This window comes from Lampris incognitus, chromosome 3, assembly GCF_029633865.1.
Source record: "Lampris incognitus isolate fLamInc1 chromosome 3, fLamInc1.hap2, whole genome shotgun sequence".
Classification (NCBI taxonomy): Eukaryota; Metazoa; Chordata; class Actinopteri; order Lampriformes; family Lampridae; genus Lampris; species Lampris incognitus.
This window is the reverse complement of record NC_079213.1, coordinates 61,445,753-61,472,906: the sequence shown is the minus strand read 5'-3', so window position 1 is coordinate 61,472,906 and position 27,154 is coordinate 61,445,753. Positions and strand designations below refer to the sequence as shown.

At 48.7% G+C, this 27,154-nt stretch overlaps 1 protein-coding gene across 2 annotated transcripts; it reads right to left on the bottom strand.

Moving 5' to 3' along the window:
- Positions 1–4,890: 4,890 nt before the first annotated feature.
- On the bottom strand, positions 4,891–27,078 carry lpxn (leupaxin). 2 transcript variants are annotated; one of them, XM_056276572.1, is made up of 9 exons: positions 27,055–27,067; positions 23,246–23,340; positions 22,193–22,266; positions 19,961–20,054; positions 19,210–19,467; positions 12,399–12,572; positions 10,986–11,067; positions 7,783–7,931; positions 4,891–7,263 (listed from the first exon to the last, which is right to left on the bottom strand). In XM_056276572.1, exons 1-9 carry the CDS (start codon positions 27,065–27,067, stop codon positions 6,997–6,999), a joined length of 1,206 nt encoding a protein of 401 aa, XP_056132547.1. In that variant the 3' UTR covers positions 4,891–6,996. The 2 variants fall into 2 exon arrangements, with proteins under 2 accessions (XP_056132547.1, XP_056132548.1); XM_056276573.1 differs by lacking the exon at positions 22,193–22,266 and having other exon boundaries at positions 27,055–27,078.
- Positions 27,079–27,154: the final 76 nt, after the last annotated feature.

The following is a 27,154-nucleotide window of genomic DNA, read 5'->3' as shown; positions in this document are numbered from 1 at the left end:
GGAGGAGACACCGAGGGCGGTCTGACAGGACGCGGAAGCGGGGCAGGCTAAGCTAACTGCTAGCCCATGCAGACCGGCAGTTCGACAGTCATCCTGACTGGCGTTCGTTCTCCTGGACAGTGATTTTATCTATGTATTTATTTATGTTTAGTTAGTCGATTATGTGTTAGTGTGGCTATATGTGTTCTTGTAGTTCTTGTAGTTTTTGTGTGTGTGTTGTTGTCTTTGTGTTGCACTGCTGTGGCCTGGGAGAAACAACGAATAAAGCGTTTGTGATTCTGATTCTTATGGAATTTTATCCACTAAGAAGAGTAAAAACACGGCATGTAACGCCATCGTGTCTAGGATCAATTTAAACCCTGAAATGATGGCAGCAGCATCGGAGATTTCAAGATATTGATGAACTTAAACTTTTTGTTTCTGATGCACAAACTTGATTTTTGCAACAAATCATACGCCTGCTGCCCAGTGACTGCTGGGATAGGCTCCAGAATCCCTGCGACCCGAACTCGGATAAGCGGCTTGGATAATGGACGGACGGATGGATGGATGGATGGATGGATGAATCATACGTGCACTGATGAGCACTCGTGAACTTGCCGTTTCATCCTTGGTCTGTTGACTTCCTTCATGTTGGTGCTCGGTGTTCGTTGTGTCTGGGCGTCTGTCCAGAATGGAAACCTGATCATCGTCAAAAAAAAACATCTCACTCATCTTCTTCTTAACATCAAACCTGATCCTTGTTCGGACTGGCATCTTTGCAGCGTGCAAAATGTTCTCAATTGTGCAGAACATCTTTAACTCACACGACAGTATCAGCGGATGCTCTGAAATTGTTGCCGTCCTCAGCAGGGAAGGAACATGCAGATGCGACGCAGGCCACGGTGAAAGTCCCCCATCATTTATCTGCCCTGCCTCTAAACTATTTTATGCTCTTTAATAATATACAAAGCACACCAAGCTAAGTGATCCAGTGAGCGACTGTCCCTAATATAATAGCCAAGCAAGAGATCACTGAAACCTATTTCAAATCACTCGCTGCGTTTACATGCACAGCTAAGTCGAGCTACGGTTACAGCTCGGTTAGGCCATGCAATTGGACTGCTGTCGTTGTCCCAGTATACAAGAACCGGGGAGAGTCGATTTATTGACGGAAGCATTGGCCCTTCTTCCGGTTGACCTATTGCGTCACGTACCAAACACGTGACAAATAAGTTGTACTCCAGGATATTCAACTCCTTTAGCTGACACAACATAAAGTTCTGTCCAGAAATGCGTGGTTCTCCCTCTAGCACTCGCCATGTTGATACTACGCTGTTCGACTTCCGGGTGAAAGACCGCCGCGGGAACTATGGATCATGCGCAGAACGCCTAGGCCAGTTCGGGGCTGGTTGAAGCGTGTTCACCCTTTGCAGACACGTCACAATTATCACGTGACGAGGGAGACTGCGTCATGACGGACGGCAGTAAGTGATAGACCGGGAAATTCAAAAGCGAACAATAAAAACAAACAATATATATATATATTAACCAAAAATTATGCATTTTTAATTTAATTAACACATTTCATATGAAGAGGGAAATATTTTGCTCTTAAGAACAATAAAAGTCTGAGATTTATGTGATATTTTTGAAGTGTTACCTTACATTAATGTGAGAAATGGTCAGAGTGGACATGAGAAAATGATTGTAATTTAACAAAAACAGCTAAAAATACACAAATTGTATATTTATTATTTAATTGTATTTTGCTTCATGCTAACCAGTACACTTGAATCAGTGGCTTCAGACACTGAAAACATTACTGACAGTTTTATTATGCCTCCTTGTCCCCTTTGAATGTTGTGGACTCAAACTTAACACTTTCTGTGGAATGACCCAAACGCTAGCTAGATGGCAAGACTGTGTAACCTACTATGAAATGGCAAGGAAAGTATGAGCTGCTTTTGGTTACAGTCGATTTGAGTTTTGATGGCATCCTAGGGGAAACAGGTTAAAAACATACACAGCTGGCTAGCTATGTCTTACCTTTGCCATTATGAGGTACATCCCCCTGCTGTGAGCGTAGCACCGCGATTCTGTAACCCAACCAGCTACAAAGAACTGCTACGCATCCAGACTTTTGTATGCGTTTAGGTCAGCGCCTGTGTATGGGGACACTCCGTTGGTAACATAGTGGTACAGATCGTGTGGATTGAACTCGGGCAGACTGGACGATTTTGCTAGATCCGTGAACACATCGGTAGGAAGAAGGTACGGGTCGGTAGCTAACCCTGCTATCGCTAGCTTCTCCACATATCGCTCTTTACTTTGTGCCGTCCTACAAGGTGACTCACTTCACAGGACAACGCCACAACATTACTCTGACTATTGGTAGCCATCACTTAAATTTAAACTATAATAGCTACTCATCCGTCGCAATATTTTGTTTGTTTTTGTTGTTCGCTTTTGAATTTCCCGGTCAATCACTTCCTGCCGTCCGTCATGGCAGTCATATTCCCCGCGAGTGGGACGTCACGTCACGTCCAAAGGGTCAGTACATGCCAGAGTAAATCCACCCCCAACTGCATCATCTAGGTGTGTTAGTCCCACTCCCAGAAATTCGATTTAGCACGATTTCAGTCGGACTAACACGTTTACATTTCTTTTAAAAGTCCAGTTTTAGTCGGACTAACACAATAAATCCACTTTTTCTAACGTCATGTAAACGTACCGAGTATCTCCATGTCTTAATCATCACTGAAAATATTATGACTCGTGCCGTCTTGCACACTGGGAAGAAAGACCAGTGAGTTTCCCTTAAGGCAGCTCAGTTAAAATACTGTAGCTGTGTGACTTCCTGTGTAAATGTACGTACGGCAATTACTGATCTGGAGTAATCAGATCCATTCAGGTTTCACTGCACCTAGGGGAGCTGCTTGGGTTTCACATTGTGGGGACAGATTTGCAGCCGGGGTTTGTCTGGAGCTGGCCCTCCTGATTAACGAGGTAGCCCATACATGACACCTATCTGACAGTTATGGGTTTTTAGTGCTGATCTGCTGGGTTTACAGGGCAGGGTGGAACCCATCTACCCAGTCTGGGTGCGACCCTCGGTGGGCTGTGTCGCTTTTGGTGTATTAGTCCTCACAGCCCCCACATGATTTATCTCAGTGTGTAGAGGAACCAAATCAAAACCTGAGAACTTTCCCTAAGGGCATTTTAATTTCTACCCGGTCTTACAAACAAGTTCACTGTAAAAATGACTATACTTTGTCCAAGAAAATAATACCAACCAAAACACTTACTCTGACTTATTTATCTAACAGCCCACCATAGTGCTTTCTGGGAGGTGGCCCAGCGGACATGGCCTCTTGAGACGGGGAGGACACAAGTGTTGGATTTCGATGTCACGCCAGGGTAAGTCTTGCGACTGCCCCCCCCCTTCGGCACCAGCTCAGTATCCATTTTACCCCACATACCACATTTTCAAACTCCCCCTCTGTCCTCCGTCCACCTCCACTCCCATCTCGTGGCCCGGTGGCCTTCCGGGCCGTCTGTACCACCGTTCCTCAGCAGTAAATGTCAGCTGAGTAGTCACACTCACTCCCCCGGCTACAAACAGCCCTTTATTCACCATCTTTTTAAAGGGACCCCCGCTCAGATTTCATGTTTTCTCGTTTTTCACTACGTGCCAAGAAGCCCCTCTCCTCCTCTATTTATTCGGCAACTCGATAACACTCTTTACTTTTCATGCAACTGCCAGAATAGATTTTCCTGCATTATAATTCTGATTTCTGCGTTTTCAACTCGTGTCCCTTCAGATGTGATGCGTGGGTGACCTTGTGACAGATAGGCTGTCGGGTACTGCAGGCTGGCTTGGTGTTAGAACCAGAAGTCAGAATCAGAAACACTTATTTGTCATTTCATGCACTTGCACGCATGAAATGAAACGAAACATGCTTTCCCCCAGCCCACAGCAGTGCAACACAAAGACAACAACACACATCCAAAAACTACAAGAACACATATATCCAAACTAACACATATATCCAAACTAACACATAGTATCTAAACTAAAAATTTACAAAAAAATCCCTGTCCAAGCGAACGAACAAACACCAGCCAGGATGACTTTCGGAACTGCCGGTCTGCATGGGCTAGCAGTTAGCTTAGCCTGCCCTGCTTCCACGTCTGTCAGCCCGCCCTCGGTGTTTCTTGTTCGGGCGCAGCTCCGATCAAGGCCGTGGTCCTTGGGCCTACAGGACGCAGCAGACCAAACTCCCTCAGCTGATCCAACACTAGCTCTCCCAGCCAGACACCCTCGACACACCTCCCCGCACTCCACATGACACCAAAAACACAGCCAAGGGTAGGCGAGGCCGCCGCCAGACCGCCCCCGGTGCCACCGGAACCGCCAGCCTGCATGGGCCAACAGCCAGGCCAGCCTGCCCCGTGTCCTGTCAGACCACCCTGGGTGTTACCTCTTTGGGCACAGCTCCAGGCAGGGCCGTGGTCTCTGGGCCCACAGGACGCAGCAGACCAAGCTCTCCCAGCCGATCCAGCACCAGCTCTCCCAGCCATCAAACCAAGACAAAGTTAGACTCTGACATGGACAAAGATACTACATGGACAGTACTGGGTGAGGCTGCCGCAAACATGAATTTACGCCGCCATCTTCCCACGCCGGAAGCAGAAACCTATAGATCCTATAGTCTGAATATTTTAGTTAAGATGAACTTACACACTTACCCAGCCTGCTTGATTATGTATGGCCCTTTTGTTTTTCCAACATCTCCAATTCACTGCCATAGAACTTCCAACGCAGGCTGTTGGAGCACACTGCACATTATCCCTGAGATGAGTAGAACAGGACAGATTTGGGTCCAAATTAAAATCACGACATGCTTCATGTTTTATTGCTTTGATAAAACGGAGGATATTCACACATTCCCAGGGTGCAAGATTTCTTCATCGGTACGGACTACAGCGGGCTTATTCTGGTAGTAATGACAGCATGATTAATGCCCACTTATAGGGCCTTTACAGGTCAATATTGCCTCCTTTAAAAGGGAGGAAGGGTGCCTCTGGAGTTATGACTGCAGGCCCAGCAAAACCAGTAGACATGATCCTCATCTGAACTTCAGACCCTCTTTTCGGTCCCATGCCGGGGAAAAGTAGCACTATCACGATGCATGGCACCTTGCTGACGTTAATGTGATTTGGGGAGAAAATGTGCAATGAGTTAAGCAGCGCCGTTTAGAGCCGGGTGCTGAGTAAGCCAGGTGGACACAGCAATGCGAGGGAGCGTCCACTGAAACCCGACTTGGTTCATTTCAGCACCTTCGTCAATCTTTCACACGCTGCAATAAAAGGGGCCAGTGTGGAGAGTCCTGAACCTGCCATGTGCCAGAGGACAAATGGTCAGTCTGGGTAAGAGGAAACCCAGCTTAGCGCCGTGGATTTCATGCCAGCGGCTGCCAATACAAGCTATTGGGCCTGTAAAAGACAAGCCCCCCAGACAGACTGCAGTCCGAATGTGTAGTCTGCACGGTGCCAGAGAGAAACTCTCCAGCCTGCCAGCGCTGGCAAACTGCGGATGGCTTTCTGGAAACCATGGATTTTCCTTGCAGGAAAAACTCTGCACTTTTCTGTTATTCTTTCTCCCTCTATAAATGTTATGCGATCATGATGTATTGAATCCCATATAATTTAAGTGTCGGCGGCGCACCTTTTTTGAGCCATCCAAAGTTCACAAATTTAAAATTTCATTCAGTGTTTTTGTCATGGGTAACAGGCATCTCTGCGTGTTTCACAACCGGGAGATTTATTGTTTTACCCCGTTCACATTTTCCCCCCTTGGTAATTTTTGCTATAAGTACATATCACTTTTAATATCTGCAAATCTAAAACCCATCGAACGACTCAATTGCCAGGTCTGTTTCAGAAGGCCGTCCTGCCTGAACCTCATGACAATATCAGGGCACAAAAAGAGTCTTGAAACGGTGACTGGGAGACAGTTGTTCATCTATTACAGAGTACTGTCTTGGTGATGGAAAATTATATTGGTGGCCAGTTGGTAATGACTTACATGTCGGGATAAAGATAACACATGTTCTTGTAATTACTCATCTCGCTATAGAAAGTACCAGTGATTCTTCAAACGCTTGGCTCGCGCGCTCCATATGGTTTTGAACATTTGATGCGTAACAGATGAGATTGTGATCAGAATCTCAGACTGGTAGTCTCTGAGTCAGTGACAGGTTAATGCTGCCATAAAACGTACCGTTCGGCTCATGGTTGTAAGACACGACCTGCTTTCTGCTGTTGGGTTCAGGTCGGGCTGACTCGTGCACGTGTCCTTGGCTCAACTTGATCCAGCCTCAGACTCGTGCCGTTCAAATCTTTTCTCTCTTACTTCTCAGATCAGAAGCATTCACTACCACCAACACGGGGATCACCGGTTTGAATCCCCATGTTGCCTCTGGCTTGGTCGAGCGTCCCTACAGACACAATTGGCCGTGTCTGTGGGTGGGAAGCCGGATGTGGGTGTGTGTCCTGGTCGCTGCACTAGCGCCTCCTCTGGTCGGTCGGGGCACCTGTTCGGGAGGAGGGGGAGAACTTGGGGGAATAGCGTGATTCTCCCACGCTCCACGTCCCCCTGGGGAAACTCCTCACTGTCAGGTGAAAAGAAGCAGCTGGTGACTCCACATGTATGGGAGGAGGCATGTGGTAGTCTGCAGCCCTCCCCGGATCAGCAGAGGGGGTGGAGCAGCGACCAGGACGGCTCAGAAGAGGGTGGGGTAATTGGCCGCATTTAATTGGGGAGAAAAAGGAGGAGGGGGAATCCAAAAAAAAAAAAAAAGCATTCACTACCTTGATAAACTGCACTGCCTACTGGCGTATCTAACAACTGCTCCTCTCTGAAATCCCCCGGCCACACAAAGCTACACAATGCAAGGGCACGTTTCCCTCTCGCGAATGGCGTCGCATCCTCTGCACACTTGCATGTGTCGGTCACAAAAACAGCTTGGTGTGGCACCCCGAGCAGTACGGCTTCCCCTTCTGCTCCTTGAACACGCCCTGGCTGAGCTGGCACAGGCAGAAGGCACACACGAAGTGCTCCGGGTGGAACTTGCGGTCGAGGGCGGCGATGCAGCGGCCCATGATGGGCTCCCTGCAGGCCCCGCACAGAGTCCCCTGGCGGGAGTGGAAGTGCAGCGAGCACAGGGGTCGGCCGTCCAGCTCCTGGAAGCTGCCGTCCTTGAAGGGCTTCAGACAGTCCTGGACAGATAGGAAGGGGTGGGGTGAAAGACACAGAGAGGATAAACAGAGACGGGGGGAGTAAGTCAGGGAGGTGAATAAAAAGGAGCGTTCTATTCACTGGGCTTGTTGATGTAACACATAAGCAGCAGGAAACAAAAGTCTCCAGCATCCTGTCTCCAGTTCTTTTTTTTGTTTTTCTTTTTTTTTTATACATGGATTCTTTGAGTGCTCCAAAAACACAAAATATTGTTGCTGTACAGAAGTTAAAGTACACATCCAGTCAAGTCCGGCCAGATGCTGATGGGCAGTCAGTTCCACTCGAAGAAGGAAAAAAGAAGGAAAAGGAAAAGGATACCTGCACTCTGGGGAGTAGTTCCCTTGATTTATTTCAACCACAGCGCCTTCATCAGACACAAGGTTTTAATCAGCCCGGTGGTCAAAACATTGCAAATAGAGCAATTGTGCTCATTTATTCCCCCTGTGTGTGTGAGCCAGAGCAGTGCGTGTGTGGTCTGGGCTGACGGCTGGGACGCTCACCGAGCAGACGAAGCACTCCGGGTGCCAAGTGCCATTGGCCGCCGTCAGGTAGTTCTCCCTCACCGGCTCCCCACAGCCTGAGCACTTTGGAGCGAAGAGCTGGTAGAAGTCCCTGGTACAGTACGGCTTCCCGTCCTTTTCCAGAAAACCTGGGATGAGGAGGAGACGCTCAGGCTGCACAGTGTGGCTCACAGGCGGGCGGTTTGTGGTTTGGTTCAGTAGCCGGGCACAGAAACAGACCTGGCCCGGTGCTGGTCTACAATACACACCTGTAGCTTCTCATTTCCATGTGTGTGTGTGTGTGTGTGTGTGTGTGTGTGTGTGTGTGTGTGTGTGTGTGTGTGTGTGTGTGTGTGTGTGCAGAGAGGCCTACGGATGCTATGCAACACTGGACCTGGACCAACCGTGTGTGAGCTGAGACTGGAGTAAAACTGAAAACCTGAATTGTTGACTTTTGATTACTGATGAGTGCAGCCCTGAGCAGAGCTGTGCAGGCCTGCGTGCAGGCCTGCATGCAGGCCTGCTGGACTCTGTTTGGGTCTAATGGGTTTCATCTAATGGGTTTGGCTCTGTTTGGGTTTGGTCTGATGAACCTACAAAGTTTTCCTTCATGTTGTTTTACCCAATGTCCTTCTAACAATGAGCCTGGACAATGTCCTACACAGTCACTGATTTATGTATATATTACTTTGTTGGTTAATTGTCTGGTGACTGAAAAATTAATACACATCACATGACACATCACATGACACGTCACATGACACATCACATGGCGGTAAACTTGTTTCTACTCTGCAGAATGGAGCAAAATGACGCAATAGAGACATGCAACAAGCTGTAGCTCGTTGCATGTCTCTATTGTCTTGTTGCATGTCTCTGTTGTCTTGTTGCATGTCTCTACTGTCTTGTTGCATGTCTCTATTGTCTCGTTGCATGTCACAATGACACAACACAGACACGTCTCTATTGTGTCATTTTGCTCCATTCTGCAACAAGCTAAAGCACATCACTGAACACTGATCGACACACACCTGTATGTGAATGTGCAGAGGCAAAGACACACACACACACACACACACACACACACACACACACACACACGCAAACACACATACACACACATGCATACACACCACACACACACACACACATACATACACACATGCATACACACCGCACACACAAACACACATACACACACATGCATACACACTACACACGCAAACACACATACACACATGCATACACACCACCCATGCACACATACGTACACACATGCATAAACATACACTACCGTTCAAAAGTTTGGGATCACCCAAACAATTTCGTGTTTTCCATGAAAAGTCACACTTATTCACCACCATATGTTGTGAAATGAATAGAAAATAGAGTCAAGACATTGACAAGGTTAGAAATAATGATTTGTATTTGAAATAAGATTTTTTTTACATCAAACTTTGCTTTCGTCAAAGAATCCTCCATTTGCAGCAATTACAGCATTGCAGACCTTTGGCATTCTAGCTGTTAATTTGTTGAGGGAATCTGGAGAAATTGCACCCCACGCTTCCAGAAGCAGCTCCCACAAGTTGGATTGGTTGGATGGGCACTTCTTTGAGCAGATTGAGTTTCTGGAGCATCACTTTTGTGGGGTCAATTAAACGCTCAAAATGGCCAGAAAAAGAGAACTTTCATCTGAAACTCGACAGTCTATTCTTGTTCTTAGAAATGAAGGCTATTCCATGCGAGAAATTGCTAAGAAATTGAAGATTTCCTACACCGGTGTGTACTACTCCCTTCAGAGGACAGCACAAACAGGCTCTAACAGGTACTATTTAATGAAGATGCCAGTTGGGGACCTGTGAGGCGTCTGTTTCTCAAACTAGAGACTCTAATGTACTTATCTTCTTGCTCAGTTGTGCAACGCGGCCTCCCACTTCTTTTTCTACTCTGGTTAGAGCCTGTTTGTGCTGTCCTCTGAAGGGAGTAGTACACACCGGTGTAGGAAATCTTCAATTTCTTAGCAATTTCTCGCATGGAATAGCCTTCATTTCTAAGAACAAGAATAGACTGTCGAGTTTCAGATGAAAGTTCTCTTTTTCTGGCCATTTTGAGCGTTTAATTGACCCCACAAATGTGATGCTCCAGAAACTCAATCTGCTCAAAGAAGTGCCCATCCAACCAATCCAACTTGTGGGAGCTGCTTCTGGAAGCGTGGGGTGCAATTTCTCCAGATTACCTCAACAAATTAACAGCTAGAATGCCAAAGGTCTGCAATGCTGTAATTGCTGCAAATGGAGGATTCTTTGACGAAAGCAAAGTTTGATGTAAAAAAAATCTTATTTCAAATACAAATCATTATTTCTAACCTTGTCAATGTCTTGACTCTATTTTCTATTCATTTCACAACATATGGTGGTGAATAAGTGTGACTTTTCATGGAAAACACAAAATTGTTTGGGTGATCCCAAACTTTTGAACGGTAGTGTACACACACATACACACGTGCACAAACACACACACACACACATATACACACACATGCATACACACCGCACACGCAAACACACATACACACACATGCATACACACCACACACACACACACACACACACACACACATACACACAGGCATACACACGTACACACATGCATAAACATACACACACATACACACGTGCACAAACACACACACATACACACATGCACACACATATACACACATACACACATGCATACACACCAAACATGCACACATACACACACACATATATGAACACACACACACAAACACATGCACACACACATACACACACAACACACATGCACACACATACACACACATGCACACATGCACAATACAAATGAAGTACTTTGTGTTGCACTGAGCTGTGTGTCGTTGCTTTATGGGCGTACTGCCCTGATGCACTGAAGCACTAGTTATCTATCTATGTATCTATCTATCTGTCTATCTGTCTGTCTATTTATTTTTGCTTTGCATCATTTATATTTTGAGTGCATCTTTTTGTAACCCAAAGTAAGTTTTGTGTCATTTTATTTAACTGCATCTTCTGCTTTCATCATTGTATAACTGACAATAACTGTCCTGTGCTGTATTCTGTTTGCTGTGTTGTGTAAAAAGACTAAAACAAACATTACATTTGCAGAAAGTGGGTTTTAAAGTGAAAGCTGATCTAGATGCTGACCTTCGGGTCCAAAGCGGTCTCCACACTGGGCACAGAAGAAGTGCTCTGGGTGCCAGCTCTGGTCCATGGCCGTCAGGATGTTCTGGGCAATTTGTCAAGTATAAAATCATGTAGAGTATAGTAAATATATGTTTCTGGTCAACTTACTTTTCCAACCTGTATTCTTTATACATATAGTATGCTCACATTTTTTTCACTTTCAAACAGGCATTTTCATTTCTTTTTTTCATTTTTTCCAAGGCCAATTAATTCAATAAAGCTGAACACAAGGTTTTATATATCTTTCTAAGGTGAAAAATTACATACTGTACAGTCTCATCTTTTCACATGTCACGATACACAAATAATGAGAATGTTTGCATGAAAACTTAATCGGCTCTGTGCATAACTGTAGTCCACTGACTTCCTGTTTCTACTGCAGCGGTCATACTAGTTTCCTGTTTGTTGGCGTGTGCTATTGAGAATGGCATGTTTTCCGTGATGCCTGCAAGATTACCATGGATAAATGTCAACCACATGCACACAACTGTCCACACACTTTCACCTGCACCTTCCAGCAGACAGGTGAAACATTTCAACTTGTACCCCGGATAGACCCGTCCCACACCCGACACGTCATCCGGCCCACATACCGCATGGAATGATGGGACTTGGCGGTCCGCTCCTGTTTGCCAGATCTGGGCCAGAACCAAGCCATAGCAATGCCGCATGGGCCACATATTTGCCAAAGGTGGCCCATATTTGTTTTTGATATTTGGGCCATATTCACCATTTACCACACGGGCCACTTCAGGGTCACATCCCGATTACATGTTGCCGAGAGCACCGCATCTTTGCCAAAGAAGGCCCACATTTGATTTGGCATATTTGGGCCATATTTGCTGTTATACATGTGGGCCACTTCAAGCTCACATCCATTTTGTCAGGGCCAGAAGAAGGCCACCAATGCCGCATCATTTCCTGAAGTGGCCCAATCGGGGACATACCAAGTTACGTCCACAATTATGAGGATGAGGATACTCGTCCTCATAATTTATCCTCATCCTCATAATTGTGCATCCCAATAATCTGTGCATGTCGTTGACATTTATCCATGGTAAATCTTGCAGGCATCGTGAAAACTATGCCATTGTCAATACGACACGCCGACAAACAGGAAACTGGTATGACCGCTGCAGGAGAAACCGAACGTCGGTGGACTAAAGTTATGCAGAGTCGATTAGCTGATGAATATGACGTCGCTCCTCAGTCATCTCAGATGCCCAGAACACAATAGCTCTCCCCTATTGTGCTTAATGCAACCTCTGAAATATGTACATAAAAACTATATGTGTGTGTGTGTGTGTGTGTGTGTGTGTGTGGGCTGGTAATATATGGATGAGAGTGAAGGCCAAGGAGTGGCGTCTCTCTCACCTCTTGAATGGGTCCCTTGCAGTACGCACAGCGAGGGGAGAACAGGTGATGGTAGTCCTTTTCACAGTAAGGCTTCCCCTCCCTCTCAAAGAAGCCTCTGGAACCCAGCTCCATCTTGCACACCGCGCACACGAAGTGCTCCGGGTGCCACACCTCTCCCAGGGCTGTGACCATCTGGCGGAGGGGGACAGGTTCAGGGGGGCCAGCAGGCAGGAGCAGGGAATACGTAATGCTGCATTCACAGGGCATCCCGGAGATGGTAAACGGCAGTTGGCAAAATGGAACGGCAAAAAAAAAAAAAAAAAATGTGATGTGCTACCATCCGGTTATGGAGGTCGTCAAAAAAGAAGAAGAGGACGTCAAAAAGTTAAAATATTTTAACTTTGGACGGCCATGATTTGCCGGCGTCGTGTGATTTTTACAGTCCTGCTCTCAGCTGCAATAATGACTTCCGGTTTACCGTCTGCCAGATTCCGTTCTAACTTGACGGTAACGCTTTATTATTTTTCCCACCTGGATTCCAGGAAGACCCGCCCCTACTCTATCTCTGATTGGCTAACCCTATCCCTAACCCCACCCCTAACCCTAACCTTAACCAACCTAATCTACGGAGGCAACGAGTACTAGCCAATCAGAGGCAGAGTTCCCGGAATGCGGGTTGGAAAAAAAACAAGGCGACGGTAACATCGCTACCTGTTGCTATGAGGAAGTAACCGCTCCTCTTTCTTCATGTTTACAAATGACGATCAATCAACAAACCAAAATGTCATACGATGACATACATTTCACACGGAATACATAATATGCAGTAATTCTGCCAATTTGTGTACCTGTAGAGCCGAAGGAACAGAGAAGACCGTAGGTTCACACTTTAGCCATGTAGGCAACTTTCTTTAATCAACGGTAAATCAGAGAGACAACAAAACCACAGCTCGACTGAGCGGAGGCGGCAAGAATAATCAGAAAACTGGCTGAACAACCATAACTTAATCCTGCGTTAACCTGCCAGGGCAACCCTGACTTAACCCTTAGTTCCTGGGGTGAATTCTATCCCCAATACGTGTCCACCACATGAGCCCCCCCAGAATTCGCCCTAGTAATCGAAGTCAGGCAGGCGCGGACAGCCTGTCGACCCCTGCGGCGGCTCCAGGTAACAGGGGCCGGAGTGTCTCTGGGAGGCATTGACGCGGGCCTGTGGAGGTCGGCCGGAGGAGCAGAAGAGGCAGCGCGGGCCTCCACGGGGGGAGGAGGCGGAGCCGGGGGATGACCGCGACGAGGAGGTTGGGCTAACTCCAACGGCTGCGTCAAGTCCAGGTGTGCGGGTTTAACTCGTTCCACTGAAACATGCTCGGCCGTGCCCCCAAAATCCACCACCAGGTGCTTAGTTCCCCGTTCCAGGACGCGGAAGGGGCCGTCATAAGGGGGTTGCAGAGGGGGGCGGTGTGCGTCGTGACGGATGAACACATAGTCCGCTGACTGCAGACCTGGGGGCACCTGGGACACCGGAGCGCCGTGTTGGGCGGTAGGGACGGGTGTGAAAGCTCTGACCCCGTCCAGCAAGGAGGCTCGTTGGTCCACAGCTGACCAGGGACGCGTTGCGTTGGGCATGAAATCGCCTGGGACTCGCAGCGGCGTGCCGTACACCAGCTCCGCAGAGGAGGCTTGTAGGTCTTCCTTCGGGGCGGTCCGCAGGCCCAGCATGACCCATGGGAGCTTGTCGACCCAGTTGCAGTCCTTGAAAGTAGCCCGAAGCGCAGCCTTCATGGACCAGTGGAAGCGCTCACATAGGCCGTTCGCCTGAGGATGGTAGGCGGTAGTGCGGTGAAGCTTGATGCCCAGAGCCTCACCCACAGCATTCCATATCTCTGAGATAAACTGTGGCCCGCGGTCAGATGAAAGGTCGGAAGGCGTACCAAAACGTGAGACCCACGACCCAATAAAAGCCCGGGCCACATCAGCAGACGTCGTGGATGCCAGGGGAACAGCTTCAGGCCAGCGCGTAGTCCTGTCCACAACAGTGAACAGGTAGGTGAACCCATGGGAGTGGGGTAGGGGACCAACCAGGTCGACGTGGACCTGCGAAGCGTTCCAGGGGTGCCTTAATGTGGCGGTATATCTTAGCCCGCTGACAGGCAACGCACGAGTCGGCCCATGCTTTCACGTCTCTCTTAAGTCCCTCCCACACAAACTTAGCAGAGGTCAGGTGCACGGATGGCTTACCGCCTGGATGAGAGAGGCCGTGCACAGCTTCAAACACGGGGCGTCTCCAGCTGTCCGGGACGATGGGCCTGGGCTGTCCTGTGGAGACGTCACACAGGAGGGTGACACCTGTCTCTGAAAGGAACGTCCTGCAGGCGTAGCCCCATATCGGAGGTCCGGAGACGGAGGATGCTCGGGTCCGTGGCCTGGTCAGCGGCCATCTGTGCATAGTCCAGGCCTAGGTGGACTGCTCCAATCACTGCCCTAGAGAGGCAGTCAGCTACCTGGTTAGACTTACCAGCGACGTGCTGGATGTCGGTAGTGAATTCCGAAATGTAAGAGAGTTGTCGCTGCTGGCGAGCGGACCATGGCTCGGCCGTCTTGGACATGGCAAACGTGAGGGGCTTGTGGTCCACGTACGCAGTAAACTCGCGGCCCTCTAGCAGGAACCGGAAATGCCGGACGGCGAGCCAGAGACCGAGGAGTTCCCTGTCAAAAGTACTATACTTGCGCTCTCGGGGTGTAAGCTGGCGACTGAAAAAGGCCAAAGGCTGCCAAGCCCCCCCCCACCCACTGCTCGTGAACCGCACCAACAGCATAGTCCGATGCATCCGTAGTTATGGAAATAGGCGCTGTAGGTGAAGGATGCGCTAGCAGGGTAGCCTGGGAGAGCGCAGCTTTAGTCACGGTGAACGCACGGTCCCGCTCTGCTGTCCAGTCGACCGCCTGGTTGGGGGACTTGCCTTTCAGCGCCTCGTACAGTGGCCGGATGATAAAGGCGGCTCGGGGAATGAAGCGGTGGTAGAATGTCACCATCCCGATGAACTCCCTGAGCGCACGAGCTGTTTGGGGGCGCGGAAAGGCCGCCACCGCTTCCACCTTTGAGGGCAGGGGGACCGCCCCGTCCCCAGTGATGCGGTGCCCGAGGAAATCAATGGCCGTCAGCCCGAACCGGCACTTCGCCGGGTTGACAATCAGCCCATGCTGGCTGAGGCGTGTGAAGAGGGCGTGAAGATGGGACAGGTGTTCTTCCTCGGAGGCGCTGGCGATGAGTATGTCGTCCAAATAGACGAAAATGAATGGAAGGCCACGGAGCACTGAATCCATCAGCCGCTGAAAGGACTGGGCCGCGTTTTTGAGTCCAGATGGCATTCGTAGGAATTCAAATAGGCCGAATGGAGTAGTCACCGCTGTCTTGGGGATGTCCGAGGGGTGCACGGGAACTTGATGATAACCACGGACCAGGTCGACTTTTGAGAAGACGCGTTTGCCAGACAGGTTTGCAGAAAAGTCCTGGATATGCGGGACAGGATAGCGGTCAGGCGTGGTGGCGTCATTTAGTCGGCGGTAGTCCCCGCATTGGCGCCAACCTCCATCAGGCTTAGCGACGATGTGGAGTGGGGACGCCCACGGGCTGTCAGAGCAGCGGATGATCCCCATGCGTTCCAGGTGCTCGAACTCAGACTTGGCAATGGCGAGTTTGGCGGGTCGAGACGCCTGGCTCTGGCGTAGACCGGGGGCCCCTTCGTAGCAATGTGATGCTCCACCCCATGCTTAGCGGTGGGTGCAGAGAAGGTAGGCTGGGTGAGGTCAGGGAACTCAGCGAGGAGGCGGTTGAACTTGTCTGCCTCTGAGAGAGAGTTGGCTAGACCTGCATAGGCCGCTTCCCCCCGCGTACATGCGAAGGAGGAGAAGGTTAAGGCGTCGACCAGACGGCTGTTCTGAATGTCCACTAGCAAACCGTAAGCGCACAAAAATCAGCTCCGAGGAGGGGAAGCGTTACATTGGCCATGACGAACTCCCACGTGAAACGTTGTCCACCAAAACACAGTTCTACAGACCGCACGCCGTAGGTGTGGATAGGGCTGCCGTCAGCCGTCGCCAACTGGGGGCCCCGCTCCCCGCCCATGATGTCGACGTCAGTAGCAGGGAGCACGCTTCTCTGTGCGCCCGTGTCACTGAGAAATCGCCGACCGGAGATGGTGTCGAGGATGAAGAGTAGCCTGCTCGTATCGCCAACACTCATGGCCACTACTGAGTGTTGGCCCTCTCGTTTCCCATCGGCCTGTAGTTGCAGGGGGAACGGCACCGTTTAGCTTTCGCACCAAATCGAGCGTGGTACATAGAGTCCAGAGGGCTTGTAGCGGTCTGACGCTGTGGCGCCACCGTCGGGCCACGCCCGCGATGTCGGCGGGGGCCAGTGAAGGTAGGAGCCAGCACCCCGGCATGGGAGGAACGTTGTGTAGCGACGAAGAATCGGTCAGCCTCCTTTGCCAGCTCACGGGGATCAGTGATGGTGGAGTTAGCGAGCGCAGTCTGGACGTGGGGCGGCATGTTGCGCAGAAACAGCTCCATAAACAGGAAACATGGCTTTTCTTGACCCAGTAGATTTAACATCCTGCTCATTAGCTCCGATGGTTTGCCATCTCCCAAGCCCTGAATTGCGAAGAGGCGACGTGCTCTCTCCGTTGTTCACAGTTCAAAAGTTTCAAGGAGGAGATTCTTAAGTGCGGCGTATTTACCATCGGCCGGTGGGTTGGTTATGAAACCGCTTATCCTGGAAGCCGTAGCGCACCCCAGCGCTGCCACTACGTAGTAGTACCTGGTCTCGTCCGCTGTTATGTCTCTGAGCGCGAACTGTGCCTCAGCCTGCGCGAACCATGTAGCCGCGGAAGACTCCCAAAACTCCGGCAGTTTAATTGCAACGGCGTTCGTAGCCATAATGTGTGTGGTTTCAGAAAACTTATCCGAAAACCGACGTCGGGGTCACCAGTGTAGAGCCGAAGGAACGGAGAAGACCGTAGGTTCACACTTTACTTTCTTTAACTTTACTTTCTTTAACTTTCTTTAATCAACGGTAAATCAGAGAGACAACAAACCCACAGCTCGACTGAGCGGAGGCGGCAAGAATAACCAGAAAACTGGCTGAACAACCATAACTTAACCCTGCGTTAACCTGCCAGGGCAACCCTGACTTAACCCTTAGTTCCTGGGGTGAATTCTATCCCCAATACGTGTCCAACACATACCTATAATTTCATGTCTTTTTTTGTGACGTGCTGCCATCCCGTTGTAAATTCCGTCGCGGAGGACGTCAAAATTTTTTTTTAAATATTTTAACTTTGGACAGTAGTACCGTCTGCCTTTGCCGGCCGGTATCATGTGATTTTTACCGTCCGTCCCTCGGCCGGACGGTAATGACTTCCGGTTTCCCATCTGCCGGATTCCGTTCTACCTTGACGGTAACGTCGCTATGTGTTGCTATAAGGAAGTGACTGCTCCTCTTTCTTAGGGTTTACAAATGGCAATCAGTCAATCAATACACCAAAACGTCATATTGTAACGTGCATGGATAAGCAGACACGTTGGTCCTTGACTAACGGGTCGGACCCTTTAGTCGACTGGTTAACGTCGAGCGGTTAGCGATGTCTGCCGCGGTGCGGGCGATACGGGTTCGCTTCCCGGCCGCGGCAGTTCCTGTGGTTGCCTCCCGAATTCGCTACAATATGATGATGTACACTAAACACGAAATAGAGCTAAAAGTGAAAAGAACGGGGCGTCGCCGTTTCGAATCCTCGTGTTACGTCGGGCGTCCCTACAGACACTATTGGCCGTGTCTGCGGCGAATTTCCGAAATGCAGGGTGGCGGGTGGGAAGGCGGATGTGGGTATGTGTCCTGGTCGCTGCACTAGCGCCTCCTCTGGTCGGTTGGGACACCTGTGCAGGGGAACTGGGGGGAATAGCGTGATCCTCCCACGTGCTACGCCCCCCTGGTGAAACTCCTCACTGTCAGGTGAAAAGAAGCGGCTGGCGACTCCACATGTATGGGGGGAGGCATGTGGTAGTCTGCAGCCCTCCCCGGATCGGCAGAGGGGGTGGAGCAGAGACCGGGACGGCTCGGAAAATAGTGTGATTAGCCAAGTACAATTAGGAGAAAAGGGGGGGGGTCCAAAAGAATATATCCATCCATTATCCGGACCGCTTATCCTGCTTTCAGGGTCGCGGGGATGCTGGAGCCTATCCCAGCAGTCATTGGGCGGCAGGCGGGGAGACACCCTGGACAGGCTGCCAGGCCATCACACACACACACACACACACACACACACACACACACACACACACACACACACACACACACACACACACACACACACACACACACCTAGGGGCAATTTAGTACGGCCGATTCACCTGACCTACATGTCTTTGGACTGTGGGATGAAATCGGAGCATCCGGAGGAAACCCACGCAGACAAGGGGAGAACATGCAAACTCCACACAGAGGACCCCCCCCCCAAGGTTGGACAATACCGGGGCTCGAACCCAGGACCTTCTTGCTGTAAGGCACCGCGCTATCCATTGCGCCGCCGTGCCGCCCCCCAAAAATACATTATTTAAAAAAAAAAGGTGAAAAGAACAAAAGGTTCGGATCCAACACGTAGGATACGTGTGCCTGTGTGCAGGTGTGTGTGCATGTGGATGGAGGGTGAATATAATCCCTGTTAAAGAAATGGGCAAAATGCAGTTCAAATGCACATCAACGGGTCCGCAGTGCTTCTCACAGTACACCTGGGACGTCACTGCTTTGATGTGATTTGTTTACGTGGATTACCTTTCCCACAATGCACTTGCCACAGGAAGCACAGTGGCCCTTGGCTACGGTGTGGACACCGATCTTCTCCAAGTCGGAGCTCAGCCCTCCGAGCAAGTCATCTATAGCATCCGTCTTACTGCTGCTGTCCGGGGTGGTCACGTCTGAGCCTGGGGTGGGGGTCCTGCTCCCCTTGTTGTCAAGCTGTCCGTCCTCCGTTTTCTTCTTCGCCGACTGCTTTCGTGCGAGTGGTGGAGGGGCTGAGGGGGATGGCGGAGGCTAAAAGATAACAAACGTGCACATCTTGCATGTCGTGTATTTGTGACGCAGTAGTTAACACGAAACAAGTACCGCAAATCCTTCAGCCTAACCTGGTACTGGGTTGATAACGTTGTTTGCCAATGCTGCCCTCTACTGTTGTGTCAGGGTAGTGCATATACAGTAAATGGCTCTCGTGCTCTTATACCAGCAGCAGCAGTTTATATGGAATCATAAATTTCAAGCAAACATTAAGATGATGACTTTATCTTCTAAGACAGATAATTAGCCTTGATTTAAACTGATCGATACAAATCCTTTCATGAGGAGTTGCACACGCAGAAGAAACGGCACCATAAAATTACACATACGCTTACGTTCAGTAATTTGCTTGGAATAGCAGCTAGACTATTTTCTGCCATCCTATCCTCCCTCTTCAGAAAAGGAAAAAAGAAAAAAAATTCTGTTACTTTAAACACAGGAGGATCTATATAAAGGCAGCCGCTGCACTCACCTGGTCAAAGTCGAGCAGGCTTTCCATGAGGGCGTCCAGCTCCTTGTTGGCTGATGCCGGGCTCGGGGGCACCGGCACAGGAGCTGGAAGATCACTAACAGAGAGGGGGGGGGTAAGAGAGACTAGCTACAAACTAAATAATGTATTTCTCACTCTTGTTCTGAAGTAACGCGAAGAAAAAAACACAGGTCTCCTTTGACCACCATTTCCATTAAGTTGATGTACTTGGTAGAGGATGGGTATTTGAACTCTCTCCATGGCTGGTTATTATTATGCCGAGAGGCTATCTGCTGATAAGCCTGCAACCCTAACCCTAAGATCTGCTACTGACAGTGGTTGATTTGTAAATTTTCAAGAAGGTGGGGTGCAGTAGTGAAGACGAAGGCGTATGAGTTTAAATACTTGGGGTCAACTGTCCAAAGTAACGGGGAGTGCAGAAGAGAGGTGAAGAAGAGAGTGCAGGCAGGGTGGAGTGGGTGGAGAAGAGCATCAGGAGTGATTTGTGACAGAAGGGTACCAGCAAGAGTTAAAGGGAAGGTTTACAAGATGGTTGTGAGACCAGCTATGTTGTATGGTTTGGAGATGGTGGCACTGATGAAAAGACAGGAGGTGGAGCTGGAGGTGGCAGAGATGAGGATGATAAGATTTTCATTGGGAGTGATGAAGAAGGACAGGATTAGGAACGAGTATATTAGAGGGACAGCTCAGGCTGGACGGTTTGGAGACAAAGCAAGAGAGGCAAGATTGAGATGGTTTGGACATGTGTGGAGGGGAGATGCTGGGTATGTTGGGAGAAGGATGCTGAATATGGAGCTGCCAGGGAAGAGGAGAAGAGGAAGACCAAAGAGGAGGTTCATGGATGTGGTGAGGGAGGACATGCAGGTGGCTGGTGTGACAGAGGAAGATGCAGAGGACAGGAAGAGATGGAAACGGATGATCCGCTGTGGTGCCCCCTAACGGGAGCAGCCAAGAGTAGTAGTAGTAGTAGTAGTGGTAGTAGTAGGAGGAGGAGGAGGGGCGTAGCGGTGGGTGGAGGGCCTATTAAAATAAGCAACAACACACAGTCAACTTTATCTGTAGCCAGCATACTATGTAGCCATACTGTAGCAGACAAATTCTTAACCATGACCGATTTTCTTACACAAAGCGTATGAAAAACCATGTGAGAGCTTTTGGATTTGGTGATAGGGAAAAGTCCTGACGCAGCCCAGGACGAGTCTATTGGAGTAAAAAAATCTCTACTATGAATAGAATTTAAATATTGATTATAGATTTCCATATATATTCTATATCCATCCATCCATTTTCCAAGCCACTTATCCTAATTAGGGTCGCGGGATGCTGGAGCCTATTCCAGTAGTCAATATATATACTACTACTGCTACTACTACTACTACTCCTACTCCTACTCCTACTACTACTACTTACTACTTTCGGCTGCTCCCCTTAGGGGGCGCCACAGCGGATCATCCGTTTCCATCTCTTCCTGTCCTCTGCATCTTCCTGTCTCACCTGCCATCTGCATGTTCTCCCTCACCACATCCATAAATCTCCTCTTTGGCCCTCCTCTTCTCCTCTTCCCTGGCAGCTCCATATTCTGCATCCTTCTCCCAATATACCCAGCATGTCTCCTCCACACATGTCCAAACCATCTCAATCTTGCCTCTCCCAACCCAACTTGAGCGGTCCCTCTAATATAATCGTTCCTAATGCTGTCCTTCGGGGCGCCTGTTCGGGGGGGAGGGGGAACTGGGGGGGGAATAGCGTGATCCTCCCATGCGCTACGTCCCCCTGGTGAAACTCCTCACTGTCAGGTGAAAAGAAGCGGCTGGCGACTCCACATGTATGGGAGGAGGCATGTGGTAGTCTGCAGCCCTCCCCGGATCAGCAGAGGGGGTGGAGCAGCGACCGGGGCGGCTCGGAAGAGTGGGGTAATCGGCCACGTACAACTGGGGGAGAAAATGGGGAAAATCCCCCAAAAATAAAATAAAATAAAAAAATTCAATTTTCGGGGTCGTTATGGACACCCATATAAGTGACTAAAGACCGTTGTGATTGAATTCCTCGGAAGGAGGTCATCTCTGCTCTCGAACCGGATCTTATGAAATGGTACTTGCGGATGCAGGCCTTGGGTTGCAGCTGTTGGACACCGTGTGGCGGCTGGCTGCTGCTGGCGTGAGGCAGAACCGAGTACGTGTTGAGGAGCACGGGTGTCCCGAACCTGTGGCTCACCTGTACACGTTGTACCTTCGAGCGGCCTCTCCTCCCTTGGTAGCAAGCATGGCATTAAGCGCCCCGTCCGGACACTGTGGAAAACCACGCAAAACCACGTCACCTCTCCATGAGCTTAACAACACGTAGTATAGCCACACGTTCCTTTAATACATTGTTTCAGTGATTTTGTGCGACCGCGAAATTGGCGACGGAAATGTTGGTCAAAGTTGCGACATTTCGGGTCATGTGCAGCTTTTTCTCTCATGAAAAAAAGTGTTTTGTGATGAATGAGACTTCGTTAAGTTTGTAACTCGCTAGCCGTGCTAGCTTTTTATTTCCCATGTCGTCGGAGCCTCTTCCTTCTTCGCTCTCGATTACCCAGGTGTACTATAGCTCACGAACCACAGCGACATCTACAGGTTGGTTATATATATATCTCCATCCATACATTATCCGAACCGCTTATCCTGCTCTCAGGATCGCGGGATGCTGGAGCCTATCCCAGCAGTCATTGGGCGTGTTGTGTGATGAATGAGGCTTTGTTAAGTTTGTAACTCGCTAGCCGTGCTAGCTTTTTATTTCCCCTGTCATCGGAGCCTCTTCCTTCTTCGCTCTCGATTACCCAGGTGTGCTACAGCTCACGAACCACAGCGACATCTACAGGTCGGTTATATATATATCCATCCATACATTATCCGAACCGCTTATCCTGCTCTCAGGATCGCGGGGATGCTGGAGCCTATCCCAGCAGTCATTGGGCGGCAGGCGGGGAGGAGACACCCTGCCAGGCCATCACAGGACCCACAAAATTCACAATTTATGGCCGATTCACCTGACCTACATGTCTTTGGGAGGAAACCCACGCAGACATGGGGAGAACATGCAAACTCCTAACAAAGGACGACCCCCAAGGTTGGAGTACCCCGGGGCTCGAACCCAGAGACCTTCTTGCTGTGAGGCGACCGCGCTAACCACTGCGCCACCGTGCCGCCCACCACGAATTCAATGAAAATCTATTAATTTGTTAATCGACCCGACGACATGTATCAGCAGACGTAGATTTGTGTTCACCTCATCTCCACCGGAGGAAGACGCCTCACTGCTCCTGGACAACGGTGCTGTCTCAAGACCTGCTGGATTCAGAGCCAACTCCTCCAGTAACAAATCTGTGAGGAGAAAACACAGTGTGCACCACCTTATTACACATCCAGACACACAACAGGTCTACACACACACACACACACACACACACACACACACACACACACACACACACACACACACACACACACACACACACACACACCAGCATCCTTATATGCATAAAATAAATTTTTAAAAAATAAAAACAGTCCATAATCCAGCTGGGCTTTATGTACAGTACTGTGTTTCTGTGAAGTACTGTCAGACAGATTATAAACTGATGATACACAGTACTTTTTCTATTACTTTATTAATCTCCTTGGGGAGGTTCTTTCTCTGCATTTAATCCATCCGAGCTGTGTAGCTAGGAGCAGTGGGCAGCCACTGTGCAGCACCCGGGGACCAACTACACTCTTCTTGCCCTGCCTTGCTCAGGGGCACAGACAGGAGTATTAACCCTAACATGCGTGTCTTTTTGATGGTGGGGGAAACCGGAGCACCCGGAAAAACGTGTAAACTCCACACAGAGAACGACCCGGTATGACCCCCACGGCTGGACAACCCCCGGGGTTCGAACCCAGGACCTTCTTGGTGTGAGGCGACAGCGCTAACCACCGTGCCGCCCATACTTTGTCTCAGCTCACAACTATTAAGTCAGATAACGTGCACCATTTCCGCCGACGTGAGCGGCTTCCTGTGTTTTTGTGGTAAGTGTGACAGGGTGCAAGTGGACGGGTTTGAAGCAGCTTCCTCCGGAAATGATGACAGGCCGCTTGACAGAAGTGAAACCTCGGAGGAAGTGGAAAAGGTGCCAGAAACAAACATTGCCTATACAGCTGCAGCAAAACCCCACGCACTGAGGGAAAAAACCTGTCTTCTTCAGGAGGAGGACAAACAAACGTGGTCATTAAATAAGTGCTCAACACATTCAGCACCGAAACTGAAGCATTAGAAAATCACACACAATCACAGTGTTTATATATATATATATATATATATATATATATATATATATATATATATATAGCGTTTTTTTCTGAAACCGTCAATGGTGTTTATAAGAGGGGCAAAGTATTGAAATGGTTTAAGGACAGAGATGACAAGAGCAGACACACGTTCATATGCTTTGACATTTGTGAGTTTTACCCCTCCATAACTCAAGAGCTGCTAGACAAAGCTACTGAATTTGCCCCAGCATACACCGAAATACCCCACCAAGACAGAGACATAACAGCCCATGCTAAAGAGTCAATCTAATACCACAAGGGAATCCCATGGCAGAAGCAGGGTAACAGCAAATTTGATGACCATGGGGCAGTTTGGATGGGGCAGAGACCTGTGAGCTAGTGGACTTGTACTTGTTGTCCCAGCTACAGGTCCTGGACATCAACGTGGGGCTATATAGAGACGACGGGCTGGCAGTCTGCAACGAACCGGCAAGAGAAGTCGAGAGAATAAAAAAGAAAATGTGTAGTATATTTGCAAACTACTACTACTACTACTACTTTCGGCTGTTCCCGTTAGGGGGCGCCACAGTGGATCATTCATTTCCATCTCTTCCTGTCCTCTGCGTCTTCCTCTGTCACGCCAGCCACCTGCATCTCCTCCCTCACCACATCCATAAACATCCTCTTTGGCCTTCCTCTTCTCCTCTTCCCTGGCAGCTCCATATTCGGCATCCTTCTCCCAGTATACCCAGCATCTCTCCTCCACACATGTCCAAGCCAAGTATATTTGCAAACAGTGGACTAAAAATTACAATTGAGGCTAACGACAAAAAAAAAACAGACTGACTTCCTCGACATCTCATTGGACCTTAGAAATGGTACATACAGGCCGTACATGAAGCCCAACAATATACTGCAATACATCCGCAGAGAAAGCCATCATCCGCCCTCCATTTTGAAAAATACAACAACAAAAACACCGCAGCAGAAGGCGGAACATCACCTGGCGTAATCCTCCCTACAGCGCCACCGTGTGGCCTCTAATATCGGAAAACAGTTTTTCAAGCTTTCGGATGAATGCTTTACCGCAGACAACCAATTAAGGAAATTATTCAACAGGAACACTGTCATAATGAGCTACAGCTGCATGCCGGATATCCAGCAGGTTATTTCATCCCACGACACAAGCATCATGGCCAAGACACCCCCCCCCCACCGCAACCAAACACCTGCAACTGCCGTGCTAAGGCATGGTGTCCTCTGGAAGGAAAATGTCAGACAGAGGAGTCATCTACCAGGCATCGGTGACAAGACAAGACAACTGCAATGTGGACACTTAGGTGGGATTAACAGAGGGCCCTTTTAAAAATGAGGTTTAACGCCCATATGAGTAGCTTCAGAAATGAGCATGCAAGAAATACAGCGGCCTTAAGCCGCCACATGTGATCATTGGTAGACAAGAGTATCGGTTACTCTGTCTCATGGAAAACCCTTGCAAAGAGTAGTGTATATTCAGTTAGGGGTAAAAGACGTAACCTGTGCTTGGCAGAAAAGTATTTTATGATTTGCAGACCTGATATGTCCACCTTGAATAATAGAAACGAATTGGCCACCAGTTGTACACACCGAAAAAAAATATCTCCTTTGTAACTATAAGTAAAACGTCTTTATTACCCCCCCTCCACCAGATGATATATATATATATATATATATATATATATATATATATATATATATATATATATATATATATATATATATATATGACATTTATTAGAGGTTTTTTTATATTTTAACTGCCTGTCCTTCCAGCTGTGCCCCAACACCACCCCACTATATTGTAGCGAATTCGGGGGACAACGCAACCACAGAACTGCCGCGGCCGGGAAGCGAACCCGTATAGCCCGCACCGCAAAGACAGCGCTAACCGCTCGACTAAAGGGTCAGACCCGCCAACCAGCGGCCAGCGTGTCTACTTATCCATGCACGTTACACTATAATTCCCATAAATTACCTTATGTTTTTAATGCAGGCCATTTCAACAGCGCCCTGGCCCCTAAATGCTTTTCTAAACAAGCCCCAGCCCCTTACCCCATTGGTTGTAATGTTTTCTACCCCTCCGTTGGTTGCTGTGCACCATAAGTACCTACCCCATTGGTTGTTGTAGTTTGAATGTTTCCCCATCTGATTGGTCGCTGTGCAAACGGAATTAGGGGCGTGACGCTGGGCAACGTAACTGTCTGATCCTTTGTTGAACCACATTAGCAGCTGATGAAACAGGCCTGTACTGCTACGTATTACAACCTTCCTGTATCTATCCGTGTTCATACACACACACACACACACACACACACACACACACACACACACATATATATATATATATATATACATATATACAAACATATATATGTATATATTCTAGTATATTTATATATTTTAATATAAATTCTATAATTTTATATACATTTCTATATAATTCTTTTGTGATGGCAATTGTACGATGAATTCATCATCGCCACAAATCCAATAAAGTGACCGTTACAGCCCGGCTGCATTGTTGTAAGTGTGCGTATTCCACAGACCACATCAGATATTATCCGAGACCAAAACCCATCCATCCATTTAGTTTCTGCTTTCAACGTGTACATGTATCAAATGTATCATAAGTCATCCTTGCATCTCGTTGCACTTCCAGATTTGTATGATTTTTTTTCTTAACAATAACATTTTACCCACACTTGACTGCGCAGTTTTTAAACCCGTAACCAAGAGAGTCGATGTTCTTACCCAGCTCATCCATCTCGGCTCTTCCTCACTCTGAGTCGAGATCAGTATCACTTCATCTCTGCTGCACCGCACCGCACCGCAGCGCACCGCACGCGCGCGC